Source organism: Plectropomus leopardus, chromosome 4 (genome assembly GCF_026936395.1).
Source record: "Plectropomus leopardus strain MGB_pleo_1.0 chromosome 4, ASM2693639v1, whole genome shotgun sequence".
Taxonomy (NCBI): Eukaryota; Metazoa; Chordata; class Actinopteri; order Perciformes; family Serranidae; genus Plectropomus; species Plectropomus leopardus.
The window spans coordinates 3440948-3465528 of record NC_142179.1 but is presented as its reverse complement, the minus strand read 5'-3'; the positions used below and the strand labels follow the sequence as shown (position 1 = coordinate 3465528).

Here is a 24581-nt window from a genome sequence, read left to right as displayed (position 1 = left end):
CGCTGAAGGTTAACAGAGGATGGAGGAAACCCTACCGAGCACACTGATGAAGAAGGACTGGTCGATCAGTTTGTTGCCCTCTGGATCAACCAGGTTGAACTTGAACGACAGGCTGCCTCCCCTCTCCCCTTTCTCATGGCTGTACTGCAGCAGGCCTGTAAACAAGTACACATCGTCAACTTAGCGTTGTTTTTACGTCAGCTCCATACGTCAAATGAACTGCTGGGGAGAATCAATGCATTTTAATAATCAAGTTAAGATGTAAAAATCTCTTCAAACATCTTTTACGTTCATTAAAGCAGGGACAATAGAGTCTAGTGTATCGTATCGTATCGTATCGTATCGTATCGTATTAAATTAAACGATTGGAGAATAAAGTGCATCGAAAGTGTAATACAATAAAGTGTATTATATTGTATCGAGTGAGAAAAAGTGTATTTTTCTCAAATTTATTATCACCCAGATATGATGTCAAGACTGAGTAAGAGAGTGGGACACCAAGGGCAACCTAAAACGCCTGCTTGAACAGTGCATCCAAGTTGAGCACATATTTGGTCGCTTAAAGGGTCGCTGGTGATGCATTTTGAAAAGAAATGACAAACCAAAAATGTGGTGTATGTTATGTCTGCTTGTAGTGTTGCATAACTTCTAAATTTGCATCCAAAATGCTATCAAACTTTATAACTGTCAACACAACCTACATAATTAATGAGCCAAAAACAGGCATGGAAAAAACAAAACCCCACCGTGCAGAAAACTTTCCCAACAATCCTGAATCACCAAGATACCGCTTTGCATGGGACTAATATTGTCACATGACCTCTCTAGTGAAATATGGTGAGTAAATCACACAAAAATCTCACAAAATAGAAAGCCAGACTTTCTCAGTGGTTACATCTGTACAAATAAGAGAGAAGAGTGTGGAGCTTCTTTAGAAAAGTTGGAGAAAGACAGAAGACGAGATAAACAAACCTTTGTTGACGTCGTCCTGAGTGAAGCTCTGAACGGGACCTTTAACAGAAATCTTCTCCACACGTCCGCTCTTGCTGAGCTGGAGTTTTCCGGCCTGAATGTCTTTGGTCAGGACGTACCGGAGCTTCAGGCTGTCTGAGTCGATGTCCGTACCCTTCAGGTTCTGCTCTGTGATCTTAGACGAAGATCCTGAAACAATTCAGAGCACTCTGTGTCTTTATCTCCTCCTGAAAGCTTAATTTACCACTTTTCTCACTCTCTATGACTCTGCTGAGACCTTGTATTAATCCTGTGAAACCTGAGCAAATTGGCTGGATTTCTTTCAGAAACGTGGTAAGAAATACCCACAAAAATGAACAAGAAATAAGTTTTAAAAAAATTACAAGAGAATTATCTAAAAATAAGCACCAAAAAAAAAGAAAAGGACATAAACAAACAAAAAAAAACAAACAAGAAAATGACCTTAAGAAAGTGTGTATGTATGTAGCATCATTTTCAATATATGATAGGAGTTATAAATATATTTTTCAGGACATTTAATTTTATTTTTCTGGATAATCTCTAAACCCCCTCAGCTCATTTTCAATACATTTTCTTTTACTTTTTTTTTTTTTTTTCAATTTTCTGAACATTTCTTTCCAAGTTGTGCACACAGGTTTAAATGGTGTCTAAATGCAGCACCACAAATTTGATATGGATCCAGGTTTTAAAAGGTTAAAACAAAGTGCTGATATGACCCTTCGTCCTCCTCTCTTACCTGCTGGGAGCTGCAGGCCCCTGTTTACGGTCATTCTGGGTCCTTCGCTCCTCCTCACGTCCATGGTGAACTCCAGGTGGCCCGTGTACGTATGGATGCCGTCTGTGAGGGTGAAACTCATCTCATCTGCACCCCCGCTGACGGTTTCAGGTGTGTAGACCAGCAGCCGGTCCAAGACGTCCTGGTAGGTGAACGTAGATTCCTCCGTGAGGACCCGGCCGTTCTCCAGCGGCTGCGAGTAAAACTGCCGCCTGCGGAGTTTGCCTGAGGGAATAAAAGATTAATGAACGTCTGATTTTGAAGAGGGTGTAGGTGTGTGGTAGCTGAATAAAGAAGCACCTCAAACTGCATCTGGTTAAGTGCGGCGATTATCTCAGTCAAATGGAGGACGTTTGAGTTTCCCGTACGGTGCGTGAAAAACGGGAAAGGTCTTTGTAGTAACTAATGAGACTTTTTAGATTCCACTAAATTACACCGCTTCTTAAATCAAAGCCCAGGTTTAAATGGGATTTGAGAGTAAATCCTGGAGCATAATGAGCGGAAACACACACACACACACACACACACACACACACACACACACTCTCTTTTTACCTTAAACACATACATTTTAAAAATATTTCTGTCAATTCTTTTAAAGTTTTCCTTTTTTTTACTTTCTGAGGCTGGTAGTGGACCAATATTATCAAGTACAAAAAATATATAAATTGCCTGATATTTTCTTTCACTAAATAGTGACAGTGGAGACTTGGACCTGGACCATATTTTCCAGTACTGAGTGAGAGCACTGCAGCCAGCAGCAGCAAAACAACCTGCAATATAACCAGCAGGCCACCGTCAGTATGTTGAAACCAACAGATCTGTGATGTGCTAATTAAAGACACAAATTGTAAAATAATATATTACTCAGTATACATGTAACTGCCTAATGTTGACATGAAATAATGCTTTGAAAATGAACCAATGGGCATAATTTTAGTCATGAGTGATTTATTTTTTGGCAGTTTTCGCTGAATCGACACAAGTTCAATTGCATGATGCAACTTTGTTTCTGTGTGTGTCAGCGTGTGCTGAAGAGTTGCAGCATCCTGACATTTCTATTAGGAAGGGTCTTTTCTGATAAATCTGTGCACTTTTCTCTCTCTCTGTGTGTGTGTGTGTGTGTGAGTACAGTGGAGAGGCAGCCTGTTAGAAAGACGAGCTGCTTGGGACACATCGTCCTGAACAAAATCACTCCTCTCCTGCTCTCTGTCCCATCAGCCGTACACGCTGCTGGTTTTATGGCGGGGGCGCACTTGGTTTCACCGGCTGCTTTATGGTGCTTTTACTGGGGAGGAGAGAGGAGGTGGGGGGGGGGCTGCGATGAGGAATGACCCCTAGCAGGTGTCTGGCAGTGGGGAAGTGTTGAAAATAACACCCAGCAATTACCAAATGGACATTTTTAGGTGGACAAATCCATGAGGGTCATCTGGTGAGCTGGTATTTTGAGCACTGTCATCAAGACCAAAATAATTTCATATGATTGTGAGGAAATGTAAGCTAATGGTGTTCAAAGTAGATGTGTTTTTTGAGCTGAAATTCCTCCTAATCTTCACCAGATCATTAAAAAAATGCAAATGAGTTTAAAATACAAATCAGGCTCATGACTGAACCACGGTCACACATTTGACAGCCCATCCCACGCGCTGCTCTCTCTCAGCTTCACTGTTTATCGATTACACTATAGTATAGAAACTATAAGTATAATCAATAAATTGTGATATTTTCTAATGTACCTGCAACTGACATAGGTGGATGTGCAAATATGTGCATTTAAATAACTTAACTTAACTTGACATTAGGTGACAATAAAGCTCCACAGGAAATGTTGCTTCAAAAACGTCCAGGTTTAGTAAATTATTATGTTTTTCTCTTTCTACCTTAGTTAAATAAAATGGGCAATGTGTCTCAGGAGATTCAATTTGTAATTTGGAAACTTCAAATCACATTTTGAAAAAAAAAAAGGAAATCATGAAATCCAGTTATTTGAGCCTAGATAGTAAATTAGAAAATGTCAATTAACTAATTTTAAATGTTAAATCAAAGTAAAGCATTGACTCTATATTAATCTGGTGCTTAACTGGATGCTTGTTATACAAAGTGAAATCACTAAAACTTACATTTCTCTGCTAACATTACTGTAGCTGACAGCTAATTTTCCAATTAAAAGTGTTTATAAATACATAAAGTTATTTAATTAACACTGCCTGTCTTCCTTTGGTAATTTATGCAGCCAGAAGAAGCCACTTCTTTGTGTCGCTGCAGCTCCATTCCCCATGCTTCAAATCTCTGGTGTTTGGTGACTTTATTAAAGCCAGTTTTCTACATCTCACACACAGAATTATCTAAGTGGCTCCTCATGGGATGGATTTTTCTTTCCTTCATGCAAATTTAGTAAAACAGCATATTTTTTGTCTCCTTTGACATCACTCCAATGTGACAAATTTTACTTATTACTGCTCTTCACTTTCTTTTATTGGATTTTTTACCCAGTTTCTGATTCTGTTAACTTTTAAAATTGGGTAAAATGATATATTGCTGAGTAAGAAATATATTTTTTGTCCGGTAAAAAAATGGGTTTTTTTGTGAAGCAATTTCTTTTAGTCTACCAAAGCTTTGGCAGCCAGGAAAGAAAACTCAATTTGGGAGGGAGAGGGGGACGTCAGGAAAACAGAGTGTTTGGAGGTCAGTTGATTTGAGTGTGTGTCGCACGGTCGTGTGCGGCGAGTGTGTGAGGAATGGCTGCAGTCAGTGTGCGGCGCTGCAGCGGGCGAACGGTGTGTTTGTCTTCTTTTAAACTGTTTGAGTGTCGGAAGTGAGAGTAATGTGTTTACGAGTGTGTGTGTGTGTGTGAGAGAGAGTGTGTGTTCGTCTCCATCAAGTTCAGAACAATTTACTATCAACATGCTGGATACCCCTCAGCATAACTCTCTGCTGGGCTGCTTATTAGTTTGTGGTGTGTGTGTGTGTGTGTGTGTGTGTGTGTGTGTGTGTGTGTGTGTGTAGAGGGAACATCTGATAGTATATGTGTTGTGTATGTGGGTCTATATGCTAATAAACTGACTACACATCTGTTTGCATGATTTTTTCCAGCGCGTATGTGCCGTATGTGCTGTTTCTGTGTGTTTGTGAATAAAAGAGAATCTGCTATTAAAGCTCTTCTGTGGCTGACATCTCAATTATATGTTAAAAACAGCAATTATGATGCTATAATTACTACTTAAATGGACAGTTCTGATCTTTTAAATTGGGTTTTATGAGGTACTTATCCATTGTCAGTGTATTCGCTACAGTAGGTGGCGGTCAGCACGTCCCCAGTTTGGAGAAGCAGACAGGAGTACCACCAGCGAAGCAATGTATGGCTTTGGACAGGGGACGCAGCAAAATGTATTTTTACCACCTTAAAAAAATCACTGTCTTTCTGCGTGATTGTCTTTGATGGATTTTTGCAGAGATAAGTTAATGCGATACATTTTTCTGTTCATCGGTTTCTCACATGTGCTCTGCATATCATCCGCTGGTCGCCAGCAGTGTTTGACGGCTGAATGGTGTTTGTGTTTTAAGTAAGTGCTATATCATTAAGATTTACATAAATAAGATCATTACATGTCTGCGCTACCACTGAATGTTTTTCTTCGGTAGTAGGATCAAGTAGGCCTTGATCTTAAGGCAACATGATTACCGTGAAATAAAAGACAGCTTATGATGTGTGTGTGTATGTGTGTGTGTATGTGTGAATGTCTACAGAAGCAGCAGAAAAATCTTCATTCAGACATTTCATTTGTATGAATAGCACCTTGCATTAACACTGTGCAGCAGATACACAGTTTGCTTTTAGGTGTTGATACAAGATTTTTGTGCCAACTTTGGCATTTAAAGAGACCGAAATGTGTATTTGAGGAAAACTCTCATCAGATGCGTCAACATGTCGAGCTCAGAATCCAGAGAAAAATTTGAACTTCTGCAGTGTAAATTTTGATACTCAGTTCCCCAGGTACATCTATCTTAACTTCAATTTCAATCTCATATATGAGTCCTGGAATAGACTCTTCCTTCATCGATGTTTAAATGTTTAGCCTTTTTCAATTTTGTTGTCATTTTGATGATAAGAGGTGTTTCTAATATGTTTGTAAAACCTATTTACATTACAGAGAGCAGAGTAAATAGTCATAACCTCTATCAGTATAACAAAGGTAGGATTTATTGCAGGGTTTTTGCATTAGACTGCATTACTTTAAGACTATCCTGAGTGTGATGCTTTATATGGTAGTTTGTGTGTGGAGGAAGTATTCAGATACTTTACTTAAGTAAGAATACTAATATCACAGTGTAACAATATTCTTTTCGAAATTAAAGTCCTGCATGGAAAATGTTACTTAAGTAAAATAAAGGAAAAATAATCAGAAACATGAACAGACTTAAGTAAATATTCATAACTTATTAGTCATAAAGATTTACTGCAGTTTTTGCATGAGACTGCAATATTTTTTATCTAGACTACCCTGAGTGTAAGTATTCAGACTCAATACTTAAGTAAAAATACTAATACCACACTGTAAAAATACTCTGTTGCATGTAAAAGTATAATCAGGAACATGTACATAAAGTATTAAAAGTAAAAGTACCCCATCCATAAAGTTTTTAAAAATGTAAAAATCATAAAATTATTCAAAATAAATTAGAAAACAACTAAAATGTTTATCAGAAATAGTTACTCACTAATGTTCTATCAATAGCTGATAAATGATAAACCAACTAAGTGTTTCAGCTGTACTTGTATTAATTCTTGGGTAGTAGGTAGTTTTGTTTGCTCTTTATGCAGAAATCTTATTTTGTAAAGTAACTAGTGACTAAAGATAAATGTAGTGCAGTAAAAAGTTCAATATTTCCTTCTGAAATGTAGTAAAATAGAAGTACAAAGTGGCATGAAAAGAACAGACTTAAGTAAAGTACAAGTGTCTCAAATTTTCCCTAAAGTACAGTACTTTGGTAAATGTACTCAATAATATTTGAACCACTGTGCTCACCGTAGTGAGGCTTCCTGATGATGGTGAAGAGGATCTCGTTCTCCGGTGTGTCCGGGTCGTGGACGCTGAGTGACGAGTTGGTGATGACGACTCCAGAGTTTTCCTCCACATGGATGCTGCTGACCGCCACCACGGGTTCTCTGTCCTCTTTACTCTGCAGAGAAAAATGAAGAAAACTCTTCAGAAGATAATGACACGCTCCCAGATTCCTGCGATCAAACAGATTATTTTGCATTGACTACCACCTCTACAAGCACACACTCAGAGATTTACAGTATGCAAACAGCTCACGTACACACACACACACACACACACACACACACACACACACTTAACAGCTCAATGACAGCCTCATCAATTTAACTCAAGAAGTAAAACGGGTTGAAGTGATTGATTGGGATGCAGAGTTTGTTTGGGCTGACAGTTTGAGGATGGAGCTGTTTTTATTTTTCCTCAGATGAAGCCTCCTGCAGATCAAGGATAATGGTTTACTGCTGTGTGAGACGGTCCATTCCTAAATTACCGATGGAGCGTGAGGCTGTAAAGTCTCAACTAAATTAAAGTGCATTAGTCAGTGTGTGTTTTGGTCTTAGGTTGGGTGAAAAGATTGGGATGATTATGATAAATAAAAATCAGAAACCTTTACTGAGCTCTTCTGAAGACAAGAAATGATGAGAGGGTCTTTCCATAAACCTGGGCTGTCCACGCAGTAAAAAGACGGAAACACTCAGAGAAAACAGAGAAAAAGGGCTGTGTGCGCTCACTTTTGCTCAAGAGGTGGAAACCTACAATTACCAGAATGCACTGCACCAGACCAAAGTTAAAAAAATAATAATATGGCGGCTAGCTGGTAACAAGCAATCTTTCATTACAGTTAAACAATACGTTAAAACGACTCATTTCACTGTCTAGATTTAAGTCATCCAGTTTGATTTGGAAAGTCTTAAAAAGCCGCAAGATCAAAGTTTTTAGACCGCCATAAAAGCTAGGGAAGCGCTAAACAGGAAGTCGCTCTGCAGGTGTAAGTTACCCGCTCAGGTAAACTCGGCCGCCTTAAGTCTGTCGTGCTCGCGCCTCATAGGTAGTGCAAAAGATCCAGGTACTTTCATACTGCGGAAATAGAGCTTTTTTCTGCTTTTCATGCTTCGACTGAGCAGCTCTCTTAGGAACGAACAACGCTCCGCCTTCACGCTGTATCCAGATCTTCTTAACACATCTATGGTTTACACAGGATTATCTATTTTTATTTTTTTGGCACTTTTTTGTCGGCATTTTATACTTACTTTGTAGTATGGAAGCTTTATTTTATATTTGTGTGGTGTTATTCTGCTCTGTTGTGTTGTGATTCGTTGATCTATTAATCTTTTAAACTAAACTATGAACAGGAATGTCAGACATTGCAATGTCAGTAATTAAAGCAGTTATGGGTAGTGGAGAAAAAAAATGGCAAATTAAAGCGATGCCGAAATGTGTTCCCGCAGCAGCGCTCGTATTTCATGCCACCCCTGCAGAAGTCAGTGTCCCACTTGGGTGACCCCATTAAAACACACTCTGGACACGCCAGTGGATTTGAGCTGGCGAATAAGCAGGGAGATCTGGTCGCTGATAAGCGGTAAGTTCACCACACTTCATTAACACATACTACACACACTGTCGAAATACGAAGCAGGTTGAAAATCAGCAAAGTTTTTTCCGTAACAGATTAACTTTTACCAGTAACTTCTGAGTGCAGACCTCCATTGAACAGTCTCTCATTTAAGTTGTTATTTCACTGTTCAGATGATAAAGGGATCACAGGGTTTCAGGGACAGAAGCATTTATGTAACAAGGGGATGATAATAGTGATAACTAGAACAGATGGAGGGGCTGAAGGAAACGACGTGTTCTTCCTCTTCGAAGAATGAGTGTAAAGAAAATGTGTCTGTAGTTTTAATATAAGTTACATAAAACAACAAATCTGGATATTTATTATATGTTAACAAGAAAGAATACTTGCTTCACAATTTAAGAAGTTATAGTGGATAGAAACCAGCTACCTGGATGTCGATTTCGACGTTGAAAGCTTCTGTCTGGCTCTGTCCGTCACTGATGTAGAAGCTGAAGATGTCCTGTTTGGCCTCAGCTTGGTCCTGGCTGTCCTGGACGTAGAAGATGTGGTCAGACGTCAGGTCCTCCACGGAGAAAGGCACGTCAGGTGTGACGACCCGCGAGCCGCTAACTGAGCCTCCTAATGGACGGGAGGATAGAAAGAAACAGATATTAGAAATCTGGCCTCCAGTTTTTGATATTTTTGGAAACCTGTCCTAAGAAGTTGTGTCACTTTGTCACATTCATGTGTATCTTGCAGTTGAGTTCACATCACAGCAGCACTTTGTACACTGCTGCGTTCACCGTCCTGTAACACAAGACTCGTGTTCCTCTCAGGCGACGGTTAACGTGCCGTCACTTCCATCATCTGACTGCTGAACGACAGCACAACTTGTCTCTTTTCCCCAAACTGCCTTTTTTATTCTCCTTTTGTCTGGCAGTTTGGATGCGGGATGGCTGCACCGAGACTCTTTTACAGTTCCCTTCGATTCTGTCACTCACAGCTTTCAACAGAGAGTCGTAGTGAAAATCAACCTTGAAATCTCTGAAGTTTGAGACAAAGCGTGAGCGCCGTCGTCACAGAAGATGGATGAGTCTGTGGTGAGCTGAGTCAGGGCTCTGCAGGGAATAGCTGATGTGTGTGTGTGTGTGTGTGTGTGTGTGTGTGTGTGTGTTTGAGGCACAACAGTGAATCACATCACATCTCCATCATGTGGCTGACATAAAGTGAGGGACGGGAGTCTCTTATCTGACCTCTGATAATCTGATCAGGATGGGAAATTACCTGCAGCCACCAGAGAAAAAAACAATCCCATCTCAGACATGTTATCTGCTGATTTCAGAACGAAAAAAAAAGAAAAGCAACCCTGCTGACATCTCCGTCTATCTCATATTAAACTAGACTAATGAAGAGCTGACAATAATCCATATACGAGTAGACAGCAGGGAATGAGTTAACCCTTAAGGGCTCGCTTTGATATTACACACAGAGTGACACTTGCATCACTCTGTGCACAAAACGTGCTTTTCAAAATCAAGCTTTAAAAAATGTATACATTAATATTACTTTGTACTTTCGCTGAGTTCATTTTTAACCAATATCAGTCCTAATCATAAATATTAAATATTCAATAATTTTTAATCCTTTAAATGCCAGGTTTTTATTATGATGCCACTATGTTTTTAGATGAAAAAAACAAAACAGAAATTTTGGACTTATTGTTGGAGCTGAGCTGGAAATTCCGAGATTAAACAAAAATACACAATCTTGCCAAAATGTATGCCATATGCATGAACACCCCCAAAATTATTAAATAATGAAGAATGAAAAGCGCAAAATAGTCCCTAAGGGTTAAATATCTTTAACTTTTACATTTACAGTTACTTTAAAGGCATTCTCTACTAAAAACCTATTCCCCTTTGCTGAAGAAATTAATTTTGGTCTCCAAGGAAATTTTTAAATAGCTATAATCAAGTCTGTATGAATGTATGTATCAGTTATTTGAAAGTACAGCTGAGAAAAAATGTATGATGCTGAATGAAATAAATGGATGAATGAGTGATAGATGACAAACATTAGGCTATTTTCTGGAGGCTGTTGTGTGTTGCAAAGCTTGTAAAGCATTCTGAGGCAAATTTTAAATAATTTGACTAATGCACACCAGTACTCATTCTATGAAATTAAAAAAAGTAGTGGACTGATTGATGGACCAACTAACATCGCTAACCTCAGCCTAACTTTTACTTATAAAATAAACATGCACTGATATATGCATATGCATGTTTAAATGCTCCTGCACCAGCTATTAAAATCACAATGCATAATGTGTGCCTGTCTCTGTCTAACCACACAAATATAAATGGTTGCTGGAAGCTGATTTGCATATAAATAAAGCATATGTATGTAGGTGTGTTTTCTGTTCTGTATGTTGTTCCTTAATGTAATCATGAAAATGCAGAACACATGTGGGTGAATGCCTTTTGTGTTTCCGTGCATCTGCATGTCGTTGCAAGACCTGTTGGTTTTGTTGAGACAAACAGGCGACACATTGACACCGACCGGCCTCCCCTGTGCCTCGGTGACAGCAGCGATCCAGTCACCTCACACTGCTGAGCGCCTCTGCTGAATACCAACGATAGTCCCTCTGCTCCAGCAGCCATCAAGGACGCAGAGGGAGAAGACCGGAGCCAGCTGCTTATGTACTGCAGCAGACAATATAAATATGTGACTGCACGCATCCTTCATTACATCTGATAACTCTTTGTGCATGTAATATAGCCGAGCCTAATCTGTATGACTACACCTTCACATCTGTTCTTAAAAATGAACGGTGCAGCTTTACATTTCAACTGTTTTTTTCTGCTGTTGCTTAAAAAAAAATGTAGCCATGGCTTTAACACTTAGGGACTGTTTAGCTCATTTTATAAACTTTCATTCTTTATTTTTGATAACTTTTGCTGTGTTCATGCATATGGCACACATATGAGATTGTGTATTTTTCTGGTCAAAAACATCTCATATAACCAGTGTACGAAGAGTAATGACCCACCTTCCTCCACCTTTGCTCTGAGAGGCTGTTTACAAATGAGCTGCGATCTGATTGGACTAAATCTCCAGCATGCTTGTGCGAGCTGCAGATGGCGTTTGACTACAGCAACTATGAACTTTATGTAAAGATGGACAATATGACAGCTCCCCCAAAGTGTAGCTTTTCAATCTGGATCGCCCCCTGGTGTCTGACTGCAGTATAGGTCATAAAGCCCGCCCCTCTGTGTTAATGAATGGGACGGAGGCCAAACGAAAAACTCAAAGTACACAACAAACACATTATTCCCAAAGGTGATTTCTGTCACTGAAGGTAGTTCTCATCACTCTGATGTTTGTTCACGTGTTTTTATGAAAAGTTCGGTTTTATGAGTTATTCAATTATACAAAAAGGGGATTTTTTTCGGTGGGAACTTCCCCACTATGGATATCGCTACAGCACAGAATCCAACTCTCAATGACATCAACAGAGCAAGATGGTAACCCCCGTATCTCAGATATATCTCAGTCTTTTCTTTGCTTAAATTCTGTGTGTTTTAAATATTTTTCAAATAAATGTTGTAAGAGCAAAGTGGGTTATTTGGAGAATAGCAGAGCCAGTGTGTAGTGTGTATTATATGCACAAAGCTGCTTTATGTCTGCAGCAAACAAAAACCATAGAGTAGTCAACAACAATGCAAAGTGGCGACTAAATGTTTTGATCGTTGACTATTGTGTAAAACCCCTAATGTGCGAATCATGAAACTTCACACACCCTCAACAATTCTCTAAAATATCGACAAGCTCCAAATGTTATGCACTTCTGACCCCAACTGTATCACTTTACTGTGAGCATCTTTTGCTTTTTTTGCCATTTCTGTCAATGTCCAAGTGTTTTATTTGATTTTCGATTTCCACTCTGCTCGCACAATGACACGTTTTCCCAGAGGGGATCAGTTCCTTTTCAACTCATCTCACCTTTTTCATGTTTCCAAACAATTCTTGTGAGGGACAGAAGAAAAGTGCAGCGGCAGCTGAGCGAGCATGCAGACAAAATTGGGCCTTCAACAATGGCTCCATCTGTAGCCGGCTATCTGGCAGTGCTAACCCGCAACATAATCAGGCTGTGACAGATGGCAGCGACACCGCGGGGAATTCAACTTGGGATTGTGTGCGTACGAGTGTGACATCAATAGAAATGTGAAAATTATTCAGGGAAATGCAGGTGTGACTGCATACGTGCGCACAGAAGTAACACTGTGTCACATGTGCTCATATTTGTTATTGCATGTTCTGATTTGTAACCTTACGTGAGCGACATGAAGAAGAAAAGAAACATCGGCTGAATCCAAATGTTTTCCTGCAGACTGACTCCTCGCAGACTTCAGTCGTATGTGCTGTGACGTGTTCACTGTCATCACGCAGAGACTGCCGGCTGCATGTTTACACACAGAAACGTTTGTAAATAAGGGCACTATGACTAAATTTGTTGGGTATTTCTTACATTGAAAGACCTCCTTTTGATGTTTTTCGGTCAATTTTCTTAGCCTTTACATTTGGTATTACAGGCTGCAGTAATAAAATGCAATTTGATTACCTATACGTCTACATATTTCTGTATTATCATATGGTTGAATGTTATTTCTGGCCTACATGATTCAAGTACGTTTTTAAAACAATAATGCATTGTTTGTTTTTAGTCAGCAATTGGAAAATTAGAGTGTCAGGTCTGTTTTGCGATGAATTGTGGGCAAAACGTTCCTCTTTTAATATTGCTTATTCCAGCCTGTAATGATAACAAACATATTTTCAAAACTTGATTTTTAAATCATTTTAATTAATCTTTTTATCTTTTGTTTGAGGGGGAGTTTTCCTCAGTCGCTGTGAGGGCCTCAGGAGAGAAGGATGTCGTATGCTGTAAAGCCCTCTGAGGGAAATTGTGATTTGTGATAATGGGCTTTATAAATAAAACCGAAATTGAATTTACACTCTATGGACAAAGGTATTGGGCCTCTTACACATTACACCTACAGGAGCTTTTATGACGTCCCGTTCCAAATCCACAGGCATTAATATGGAGTTGTTCCTCCCTTTTGCAGCTATAACAGCTTCCACTCTTCTGGAAAGGCTTTGCGCAAGATTTTGGAGTGTGTCTGTGGGAATTTTTGCCCATTCACCCAGATTTTATACACCTGTGTCAATGGGACTGAATGACACACCTGAAACCAATGATTAAGAGGTGTGGCCCAATACTTTTGTTCTTATGGTGTAAGTTAAAACCTTTTGTCTGCACTTTTGTTATTTTTGATGGTGATTTAAGAGAAAAAAGTAAATCATTTAGTAATTAATTTGACCTTTTATTTCTTTTCTCTTTACTCTTTTATCGTAAGTCTCTGTTCTTTAATATATTTTATATTTTATTGCTCTGTAAAGCACTTTGAATTGCCTTGCTGTATGAAATGTGCAATACAAATAAAGCTGCTTTGCCTTGTTAAACAAGTGAATTATGGTGAAGCGGACTATCTGGATGTCTGCAGAAAGTCCACCTGAAGCTGAAGCCTCTTGAGGACTTGATAAATTGTGGTTTTGGAAAGTCCTCTACACTCGCAGGCTTCTTGTAAACTCACCTGCAAAGTCCACAAGTCTGCAAGTGTGTTGTGGACAAGTGGACATTTGGATTCAACCAAGTCCATAATCTTAAGTTTAAACTCTTAAACTCTAAACATCAGAGTGCTGATAAATCAAAGTCTCACCTCTGTTGGTGTTTTCGATGAAGCCATATTTTGGAGGACTGATGAGCCAAACCAGCAGGTCCTTCTTGGGCGTGTCCAGGTCCGACACTATGATGTGATTGGTAGATAGCTGCACTCGGCTGCCTTCTTGGACCTAAAAACAAAATACGCAAATAACTCATGTATTTTGGCTTTTAGGGTCATTTATTTCACATGTTGCCAAAAAGTAAAGGTTTGCCTCTAAATGGTCAGACATTTGGATGTAAGAAAACATGCTCTGCTTTTATTTCCCCTCCCTCCTAAGAGGACACTTGCTGGTTGCAACTGTAAGAGGAGCACACAGGTCAAATAAGGACTGACGACTTTTAATCACATACTTTTGATTAAAATCAGTGAAAGGGATTGAAAAGATGCAGCAGAGAGACGGCACCAGATAAAAGGTATTTTTGTGAATAAACAGGTCCAACAAGCGAATCAATAACACACAACCAGCTACACGGGATTCAATTAAAATGTTTTTGTTCACATTTTGATTCTTTTCAAAATCTGTTGGTTACTTTTCACTTTGTTTATTTCTATCTCAAACAGCAGCACAATGTCCTCTCCCACTCCAGACTAGTGGGTATAAGATGTTAATAAAGGAGTTGATGGAAAAAACAAAAACTTTTGTGTCATAAATACACATTCAGAAAACATGCTTTGTCCTTAAAACTAAAAATAAATTTAATGCTGGTTCTGTTAGTCTCTGTGGTGTGAACAAATGGGAAAAATCAATATAAAGTCTTTGTTTTTACCAGATTTGAGTCATTTGGTTTTAGATTTATTGAGAATTAATTCAAAATGCTTGAAGAAAGTCTGAAGGGCTGAGAAAGTTGGCAAATTATCAAGTGCTGCTTGAGGTTTGTTGTCTGGGAGTTGCTTCCACCTTTATGTTGTTCTTTTTAGTTTCCCAAAACGATTCAGACTGTTATCAGGTGTAACCACTGCAGGAGTACCACTTTGTGTTGTACTTTGAGACGATTGCTGCTTTAAAGAAAGGCCTCCCAGCTAACTAAAGGAGATGTTTGAAAGTAGAAACCTTTGAGATTTCACTTTGTATGTTTCTGGAGGGGCAGCTCTGCAGTGCTGATACAGGATTCATCCCTGAGGGAGGCTCTGCAGCGAGCACCAGTGTAACCCTCATTAGGTCTGACATCATTTCTCCCTCCTCCTCCACCAGAGACACACACACGCACACACACAGTGTCGTCCCTGCATCAATGGCTAACTTCTTGTCCAGGATTCACATTACTACCAACCGATCAGCAGCACTTCTCGACTGTGATGTCATTCACAGTGCGCCAAAAAAACGCGCCGCTTTGTCAGTGCTCTCAGTGTACGAGTGTGACGCCAAAAGCCACGTCCCACGTCCACAGGCAACGTGCACGCGTGACATCACTTGACAACAGTTACATGCTCATGAAACGCTGATGACTTTATTGTCCACCTCACCGTAAATCTGTTTTTAGCTTCACTCAAAGATACAACGTAAAAACAACACAACATTAAAAACACACAAATGTACATTAAACAAGAGATGATAGTGCAGTCTGAGCAATAATTTATATAAATATGAACATAAAGTGAAGCTCGGGGTCAACAGCTGCTGGTAACATCGTAATATAAGGAGCACGGGGGAGCTTATATGGAGGGCAATATTTACCTCTGAAATGTCGTAGAATAAATGTAGAAAGCGACATGAAAAGAAAGTAAAAGCTCAAGTAAAGTACAAATACCTCAACTTTGTATTTGAGTACAGTAAATGTGCTAAGTAACAGTCAGTCACCAGCAGGGTTGATCTGATGCTTTCTGAGAGACGACATGTGACAGTGGGCGATGATTTCCTCTGCTTCATTTGTCTCCTTAATGACTTTTTCTGAAAACTGAAGCTGCTTTTAAAAAAAAACAACTAAAGAGTATTTGAGGATTTCAGTCTCTTATGAGCAGGCGAGTTAATGGAGGGGAAATAACAGTGTGCAGTTTGTGTGTACAAGACTGTTTATGTACTGTACCGGCCATAAAACTGTAGTCTTTTATATATTAGGATCATTTTAGAATTGGGCCTGTGTGTGTGTGTGTGTGTGTTTGTGTTGATGTGTGTGTTTCTGCTCTGATTCATGTGTGTCTACCTTGATGCCGCTGCGGACTGTGACCACCGGCGGCTGTCTGAGCGTAGACGTGATGGTGATGGTGCACATCTGGTTGTCAAGGCGATTGTTGTCTCCGTCATAAACAACAAAGTGGAAGATGTCTGTGACCGGCTGGCTGCCCGTCTCTAAGGAAGTGATGTACCTGTAGGTGGAGATATTTGTTAGATTTGTCGTTAAAAAGAGTATTGTTGACCTTTATTGCATATATTTTAACCCTTAAGGGCTTACTTTATTATTACACGCACTCGTATTGCTTTGCGCACAAAATGTTTTTTTTTAAATCAAGCTTTAAAAAATGTATTTTTTACCAACATCAGTCCTAATCACAAATATCAAATTTTTATACATTTTTAGAATTTTAACCCTTAAAATACAGGTTTGTTGTCATGTTTTTGATGAATTAAGTATTTTCAATATACTACATGCTACGTAGATTATTTTTTGGTAATCACAGGCTGGGATATGCCAATGATAATCAGCACCATCGATTTTTATACATTATTATATTTTGTGCACACTGCTCTGCACACAAAGTGTGCTTTTCAAGATCAGGCTATAAAAATATTATACATTAATATTATTTTCTACTTTAATTGAGGTTGTTTTTTTAACCATCTTCAGTCCTAATCATAAATATCAAATATTCATAAATTTTCAGAATTTTAACCTTTTAAATGCCAGGTTTTTGTCATGATGCCATTACGTTTTTAGATGAAAACACACACACACACACACACACACACACACACACACACAAAGAATGTTCAATATACTACATGCAAGGTAGCTTTTTTTGACAGTGCACCTAGACGAAATATCATGTTTTTTATCCATGTGCCAAATATGTGGAAAATAGCTGAAATGACAAACTCAAAGTCAAAAGCCCAGAATGACACCCAGAAATAAGTCAAGTCATGTTTTTCTGCTTTGACGTCTGTGAGATCTAATTGTCAGTTTGAATGGGTTTCAATGGAGCATTTTTTTTTTTTTTTTTTGCTCGTAACAGTCTGAATGTAATAATTTTGTTTTCAAAGTGTAATTTAGACTTATTGCAGGAGCTGAGCTGGAAATTCAAAAATTAAACAAAAATAGACAATCATGCCAAAATTAATGCCATATGCATGAGCACAGCCAATAATTACTTTGATTGATACAATAATTGTCCTTTAATGAATACATAAAAATCAGTTTATGTGTCTAATCCTGGACTGATAAGGGGACTTGGGAAAGCTTTGCATTAGCCCTCCCACAACGATGCAGCTGCTAATCTCTGCAAAGCACAAATAAAATTGAAATCCATACCAGTATACTCTTCTCTAATCCCATTTAATTCCCATAAAACAATTCGCGGCTCTTGTTTGTAGGAGCTGAAACCACAGAGACCAAACTAATACAGGCGATTTGAAGATTGCCCCCTGAGGATGGTCCTGCGCTAAAGCTAATCAGGGCCTGCGTTATGAAAATGAAGCAGTTAGTGTGTGAATATTTATACTTCATCTCTGCGCCTCTCATATGGGGCCTCGGCACCTCTTGCAGGTAATATCAGAGTGATGCTAATTGGCGTTGCTTATGCCAACAGGCTGAGTCACTGGATGTAATGGGGAAGAAAAGATATGAAATGATTCCCTTCTAATTCATTTGTTTTCTTAGTTGAGTTTGGGTAATGTTTGGAGAGCTCTCGTCTCGTGAGGAGAAACATTAGATTGAAGGAAAACAAAAAGTCTCAGACAGCTATTACCACTTCCTCTTCTGCTGTGACGCTGAGGGGAAAATAATCCCCGCCGACTCGAGCTGCAATCAGAGAAATTGATCACAACTACAGCTGCAGCGTGAAGAACCCTCAGAGCGCTATTTTATCTCTGACAGAGTGGAATCAACACCAGACTTTTCCTTTGAAACAGCCTCTTTATTAGAGGCTCATACATCCTGTCAGCGCCTCAGCGAACTGAAAACATATCACTCTTTCCTGCTCTTCACTTCAACCTGAGTGGTTTTCATGTTTTTAACTTTTGTTGAAGGATTCTAAACTCCTCTGAAAAAAAAAAACCTTCTGAATCTCTTAAAACTCAACATATCTGCAGGTCAAGGTGAAAAAGCCCTGAAAAATGGGATCGACATTCATAGTTTCAAAAAAAGTTGTCATCACGAGGGAGCTGTTAACAGAGCTCTCGGAGCATTTTCATTTTTTGAAGAACTAAAAAGGTGCCAATTCACTCTCTTCTCTCCCATGGACCCTCATGAACCTTTATTGCTTATACAATGACTGCTTCTGGAAGCGACTGAGGGTTTTTGAAAGTCATTTTTGGTTAATAGCTTCAGGTTTTATGCTGATATTCTGTTTTTATAAGCCTCTGAAGAAGCATTTAAACCATCCCGGGAAGCTAAAACCCCGCACTGAAACCAGGGATGTTCTTTTGGGTGCTTTTTATAACATGTTTTAGAGACTCTTGCCTTTGAAGCGAAGTGAAATACCTCAATGTACGTCAGAATTATTTCTCATGTCAACTAAAAAAGAAGAGAAAATACCAGGAGAGAAGTACCAAAAAATGTCAGAAAAAGACAAATACATCAGTCGAACCTTGGGGGAAATCATAAAATGTTCCTGAGTTTATATTTGGTTTTGATATGAAAAAGTATTTCTGTATTCTCTACAGCAGTGGTTTCCAGCCTTTTTACCCCTGACTAAAGGCCACGCTTAGATGAGAACCACCCGAGTAAAAATGAGGAAGTCTTTCTTCTTTGTTTTTAAAAAAATCTCCTTCCATGTGATAACACTGTAAGAACGATCGTCGCGTACACGGATCCGCAAAAAATTGCAGCTGTCACGTCACCGTTCTCACAGGATCTGCACATTGCCAGTTTACACGGAAACAGAAGGGGTTGCATTTGGAACCGGGTTGCAAAAGTTTGTATTTTCAGGCTCCCAAAAAGCCAAAATGCAGAAACCGATGCAGTGTAAATGGCCCCTATGTGGCATATTTTATGGATATTCCATAATATATTAAATGCATAACAACAGCAGCACAGAACAGCTGATAAACAGTAGAATAAACACAATTAGTAAACGTAATAGCTGCAGGACGTTTGTGTAAAACGAGCGATTTGGGTGAGTTTTGAGCAGATTATTTCTGTGAACGTTGCATCAGTGGCTGAATCCAAATGTGCACCTTCCTTTTTGTATTATTTACTTCTTTTATTTCTTTTATTTCTTTTTAACAATCATACATTTGCTTCTTTATTTTTGACAAATTCAGTCTATTCTCCCTGATGCTTGGCTCTTTTCTGTTAGCTGTTTGGTTGTTTTAAGTGCAGGATGAGGCTGTTTAGCACAGAGCAAACACTGTGAATATAGCTTGTGTCTTCACTGTGTCCTTATCCTGTGTTTTTTTTCAGTAAATATCTTGAAAAATAATCTAAGCTTTGAAGACGACAGTTTCATTTTGTTCACAGAGATCAATGAAGTGATGAAATATAGGCCTAAAGGGAACCAGTCAAACTTCTGACATTTGTACCAACAGTCCCCTCTTACCTGATCCTGTTCTTGTTGATGTCCTCCATGGTGAAGGAGGAGTACTCCCGCAGCTCCTGGTGCTCCTGCTGGGACTGGCTCCTGGTCAGGATGCCGTACATCGGCACAGACACCAGCTGGATCTGGATCTGGTCATCTGGGGATGTGTCGTCCTGTGAGAGACAGAACAGCGTCACCGTGGTAATGATGAGAACACAGCTTTCCTTTCATTTCATTCAAATTCATTTTAACAGCAAAACAAACAGGGCGGTGACAAGCATCATCAGCAATAATGTATATGTTAACCGAACATTGCAAATGAAATATGAATTTGTAGATGCTAAAGGTTAGCAAATGTATAATGTAAAGTACTGAAATGGCGTGGATTTTACATTTCCCAGGGTGCTTATTTGCATTTCTTTTTACCACTAATAAATCTACACACAAAAAGTAAAGTAGTTGGCTGTAATCTGATGTATTTCGCTTCCACTGGAATTTTCCTCCGAAATAAAACCTGAAATAGCATCTTAAGTGTCTGAATGTGCTGAAGAGAAACATCAAGCGTAAAATACAATATTCTCTAATCTTTGAACCAAAAAAAAAGGGAAAAAAAGCCTCTGTTATCTCAGAGGAAGCCAACAGTAACAGCTGTTATCGACCTCTGTTCACTCACGGTATAACCCAGGTGTGAACGTCTGATGACCGTGCTGCTCTTCTCGCCCACTTCCAGTGACAGAGTGGCTGCCGGGTCCCGTTGCGGCCCGTCACCCCCGGCGCCCAGCACCGCCACCTGCACCACTGTGGTCGCCATGGAGATGCCGTCACTCACGGAGAAGGTGATGGCGTCGTCTTGGGTGGAGAGGCCGGCGTGACGGTAGAGCAGAACATTGCGGGTGATGTCGCTGAAGGTGAAGGTGTCACCTGAAGGGACAACAAAGGTGTGAACGGAGGTGTGTGTGTGTGTGTGTGAACGGAGGAGTCTGTCTGTGTGTGAATGGAGGTGTGTGTGTGTGTGTGTGTGTGTGTGTGTGTGTGTTTCTGGTTCTGACAGTTGGTTTGAGAGTGTTTCTTTTGTTCTCAACTACAGATGTTTTCTGTGCAACCACTGAGATGTTTTCTGTGTAACTACAGAGGTTTAGGTGTAATTATTGAGTTTTTTCTTTAACAGCAGTTTTCTGTGTAGCTATCGAGTTTATTGTGGAAATATCGAGCTTTCTATACAACCACTGAGATGTTTCCTTTTCTTAATTATTGAGTTTTTTCTACAGTGTTAGGCATAACTATCGAGTTTTCTGTCGTAACTACAGAGTTTTCTGTGCAATTATTGAGATGTTTTCTTAAAGCTACAGTTTTAGGTGTAACTACAGTGTTTTAGGTGCAACTGTTGATTTTTCTGTGCAACCATGACATTTTTCTTGTTACTACAGATACATAACTAGTGAGTTTTCGGTGCAACTATCAAGTTTTCTGTGTAACTAATGAGTTTTCTCTTGTAACTACAGAGTTTTATGTGTTTTGTGTGTAACTGTAGAGTTTTCTTTGTAACTACTGTGTTTTTGTGTCTCTAAAGTTTACAGGAACAACTTTACAACCACTGAATAAGTACAAGTTTTGCGTGTGGGTTAAGACAAACCCCAGAGAGTAACTAATTTTTGGAGGCTACAAAAGAAATTTTTCCACATTTTTAGCCATTGACCTAACACTCTCATATGGCATCCCTTACAAATAAACTCAAACTTTAAAGACTTTAAAGAATTTAATAATAAAAAAATACGCCTCTTAACAGCCAGATGTGTGAATGTGTTGCGTAAACCTATAAAACTAAACTTTATTCACATTTTGATTTATTTGCAGATTTAAGAAGATGTGATAGAGGACAGAGGAAGTGAGCTATAAACAAATGTAAAATGTACTAAGAAAATACATGTTTGAGGGTATATTGATCTATTAACAATGTGTCTGTATGCAGGTTTTAAAAAGAGGAAGGTGCAGACGATCATCTCTGTCTGATATTGTTGAAATGAAGTTCAGGCAGTGGAGGGAAAAGCGGCAAGAATTTGTATTTCCTAAACGGGAATTTTAAACTCTTAACATCCTCCAGTGGTCAGAATCTATGAGTTTCTGCAGAAAATACTGAGGCAGATTTTTGATTTTTGCCAGCTTTAGTCCGTTGCTTTTTGCTCAGCCAGTAACTGTGACATCACCAACTTTTCACAGGTCTGAGTGTGTGTCGTCATCATCTCACCGTTAGTCATGCTGATGTGTGTGTTGCCATCCGTCTTAATCAGCTCTCCGTGGAGGGGAGCCTCCACCAGCTCAAACTCCAGCTCATCAGGGGCCGTGTCAGCGTCACTCACTGCCAGCTGCTGACCGCCTACACACACAAACACACACACAAGCACACACCAGACAAGAGGAAATAAGCGTTGAGAGAGATGAAGCAGGAGGAGAAAATTAACTGTCTATGCCAGACTGTAAACACACACTCACACACTCACACAGCTCTTTCTTTCAGTATTGTTGCTCATCAGGGTCGCACTTCAGAGCTCATTACCTCACACCGACCACTTCATCACTTACTGGACCTCTTCACCGCAGGCCGTCTTCTCGGAAATGTGTATTTGTGCGTGCGTGTGTGTGCATGTGTGTGTGTGTGTGTATTCTTCTCTTACCTATGGTGGCCTGTCCTCCCAGGCTGACTTCCAGCAGCGGGTCAAGCACCTGAAACACCGGCGGCTGTTGATGATTCGACAGCAGCAAGACGGCAAAGTCCAACTCAGGAGTGGTGTGTTCACCGTCTGACACTAACACACACACGTACGCGACAAAATAAACAATGAAAGCAAACGCACAAAACAGGAAAAGACAGAAACACACACAAACACAGAAAATAGAGAAATTCATCAGCTAAGCAAAGACTTCAGGAAAACAAACAAACACACACACACACACACCTCTGATGCTAATTATCTCCCAGGCTCCTTTACTGAGGAATATTTATGAAGGATAAAAGTGGGAAAAAGAACTCTAATCAGCTTCCTCGAGTCGACTCACTGAGCGCAAGATTGTTAATAAGAGAAAGAAAGAAAAAAAACAACATAAAATCACAGGAGCTATAATTAAAAATCTCCATGAATCAATTAACCAAACTGCTGCAAAAATTTATCTGGAATTCAGGTGGAAACTTGTTATGCTCATTAAATGCTTCTCTACTTTATCGTCTCCTTTTTCTCTACTATAAAAAAAATAATAAAAAATTAACAAACCGAGAAAGTGCAACAAGCCAATTATCACATTTGGACATAAAAAGATAGTGTGATTAATTAAAAAGTGACAGAGCGCGCACATTTTTATTATCTTATTCAATTGCTCATATTACAAATGTTTGTGAAGTTTCCAAATTCATGCTGGTTAATTCGCTTTTTGATGAAATATCTACAGAGGTGTGTGTATACAGCCAAAATTTTTCACCATAATACTTATTATAGAAAGATAACTACAAGTTATGGGAGAAAACGTTGGTCATCTGTGGAGGAGAATGTTTCTCCACAATGTTTCTGCAGTAATGGGCCAATCAAACACTGGCTTTAGATAGGGACATTCACGTTTTCCCATCAGCCACTGTGGTTAGAGGCCATGTATTAAAGAAAGTCTGGATACAGCTATGAAGGCGGGGCTTGGCTCATTCCTATGAGAGCTGCTCATTGGTGCATGAAGCAAAAAAAGCTCTTTTTCCAGGTATGAAATCTGCAGATCTACGGGCCCATGAAGCTTGCACCCTAGAGACTTGCGGCAGGCGAGCACAGCCGAGTGTGACCGAGCACGTAACTTCCGTCTGGCTTGAATGGCGATCTAAAAAATTGAATCTTGCGGCTCATTTAGACTTTACAAATGTTATTGAACTGGATGGCTTAAATCTAGATAGTGAAATGAGTTGTTTCAAGGGGTTATCCACTGATTTACAAACATCTTTCCTGATGTAAGTCAATAGGAAAAAAGTGTTTTTGGGCCAGTGGGCATCATTGGACGGACCTGAACAGTGTAATTCCACTTTTGGCCACTATGTTAAATTTGCATCAGTGTCTGGCGCACTTTCTGGGGGCTTGTTAGACGCCCATCCATGATGAGCAGCTCCAGAGTTACACTGATTTGTCAGAATTTTTTTTTACTGGTTTAAATCACCTGGTCCGTTTGTTTTGGAGAAGGAGAGATCTCTGTGGATAATTCAGCACACATTTAACCATTAAGGTCCACAGGAAGTTGAATGTAACTTCATTACACACTAAACTTAAGATAATCAACTGACAATTATTTCTGCACAACTTTTACCTCTGAGATGTGGCAGAGTAGATGTGTAACTTTGCACAAAAATGGAAATACTCAAGTAACTCAGAAGGACTTGGGCAATTGAGCAATGAGTAACTGACTGTTGCTGCACTTTCTGCTGGCCGCCAACAAAAGCCGCCTTTAGTTTCCTTTCAAAGTGAAGCAGGATGGATGGAGGATAAAAGCATCAGAGACTGCCGTGTGTGTGTGTGTGTGTGTGTGTGTGTGTGCCTCAAGGCCAACACTAAAGTGAAAAGCACTTTGGTGACTTCTCTGAACACCCGTTAACACTCATTTTCCCAAACAGCTTGTGCTGAGGATTGAGGCAGAGTGCAGTTGATGAAACGTGCAGTAAAGGGAGGAGAATTGGTCTTATCAGGTTAAAAGGTCGAAGAGCCAGAACATAAAATCACAGCGGA

General features: G+C 39.5%; 1 protein-coding gene across 1 annotated transcript in view; it reads right to left on the bottom strand.

Annotated features, from left to right (window-relative positions):
* The window catches only part of fras1 (Fraser extracellular matrix complex subunit 1), a 313566-nt gene that overhangs the window by 42020 nt on the left and 246965 nt on the right, over positions 1–24581 (bottom strand). Inside the window, exons 35-45 of the mRNA XM_088076327.1 lie at positions 22509–22640; positions 22082–22210; positions 20510–20757; positions 19858–20009; positions 16308–16470; positions 14161–14293; positions 8832–9022; positions 6796–6949; positions 1730–1993; positions 973–1161; positions 36–155 (exon numbers count right to left, since the gene is read on the bottom strand). Coding sequence (XP_087932453.1) covers positions 36–155; positions 973–1161; positions 1730–1993; positions 6796–6949; positions 8832–9022; positions 14161–14293; positions 16308–16470; positions 19858–20009; positions 20510–20757; positions 22082–22210; positions 22509–22640 — 1875 coding nt within the window. The remainder of the gene's footprint in view (positions 1–35; positions 156–972; positions 1162–1729; positions 1994–6795; positions 6950–8831; positions 9023–14160; positions 14294–16307; positions 16471–19857; positions 20010–20509; positions 20758–22081; positions 22211–22508; positions 22641–24581) is intronic.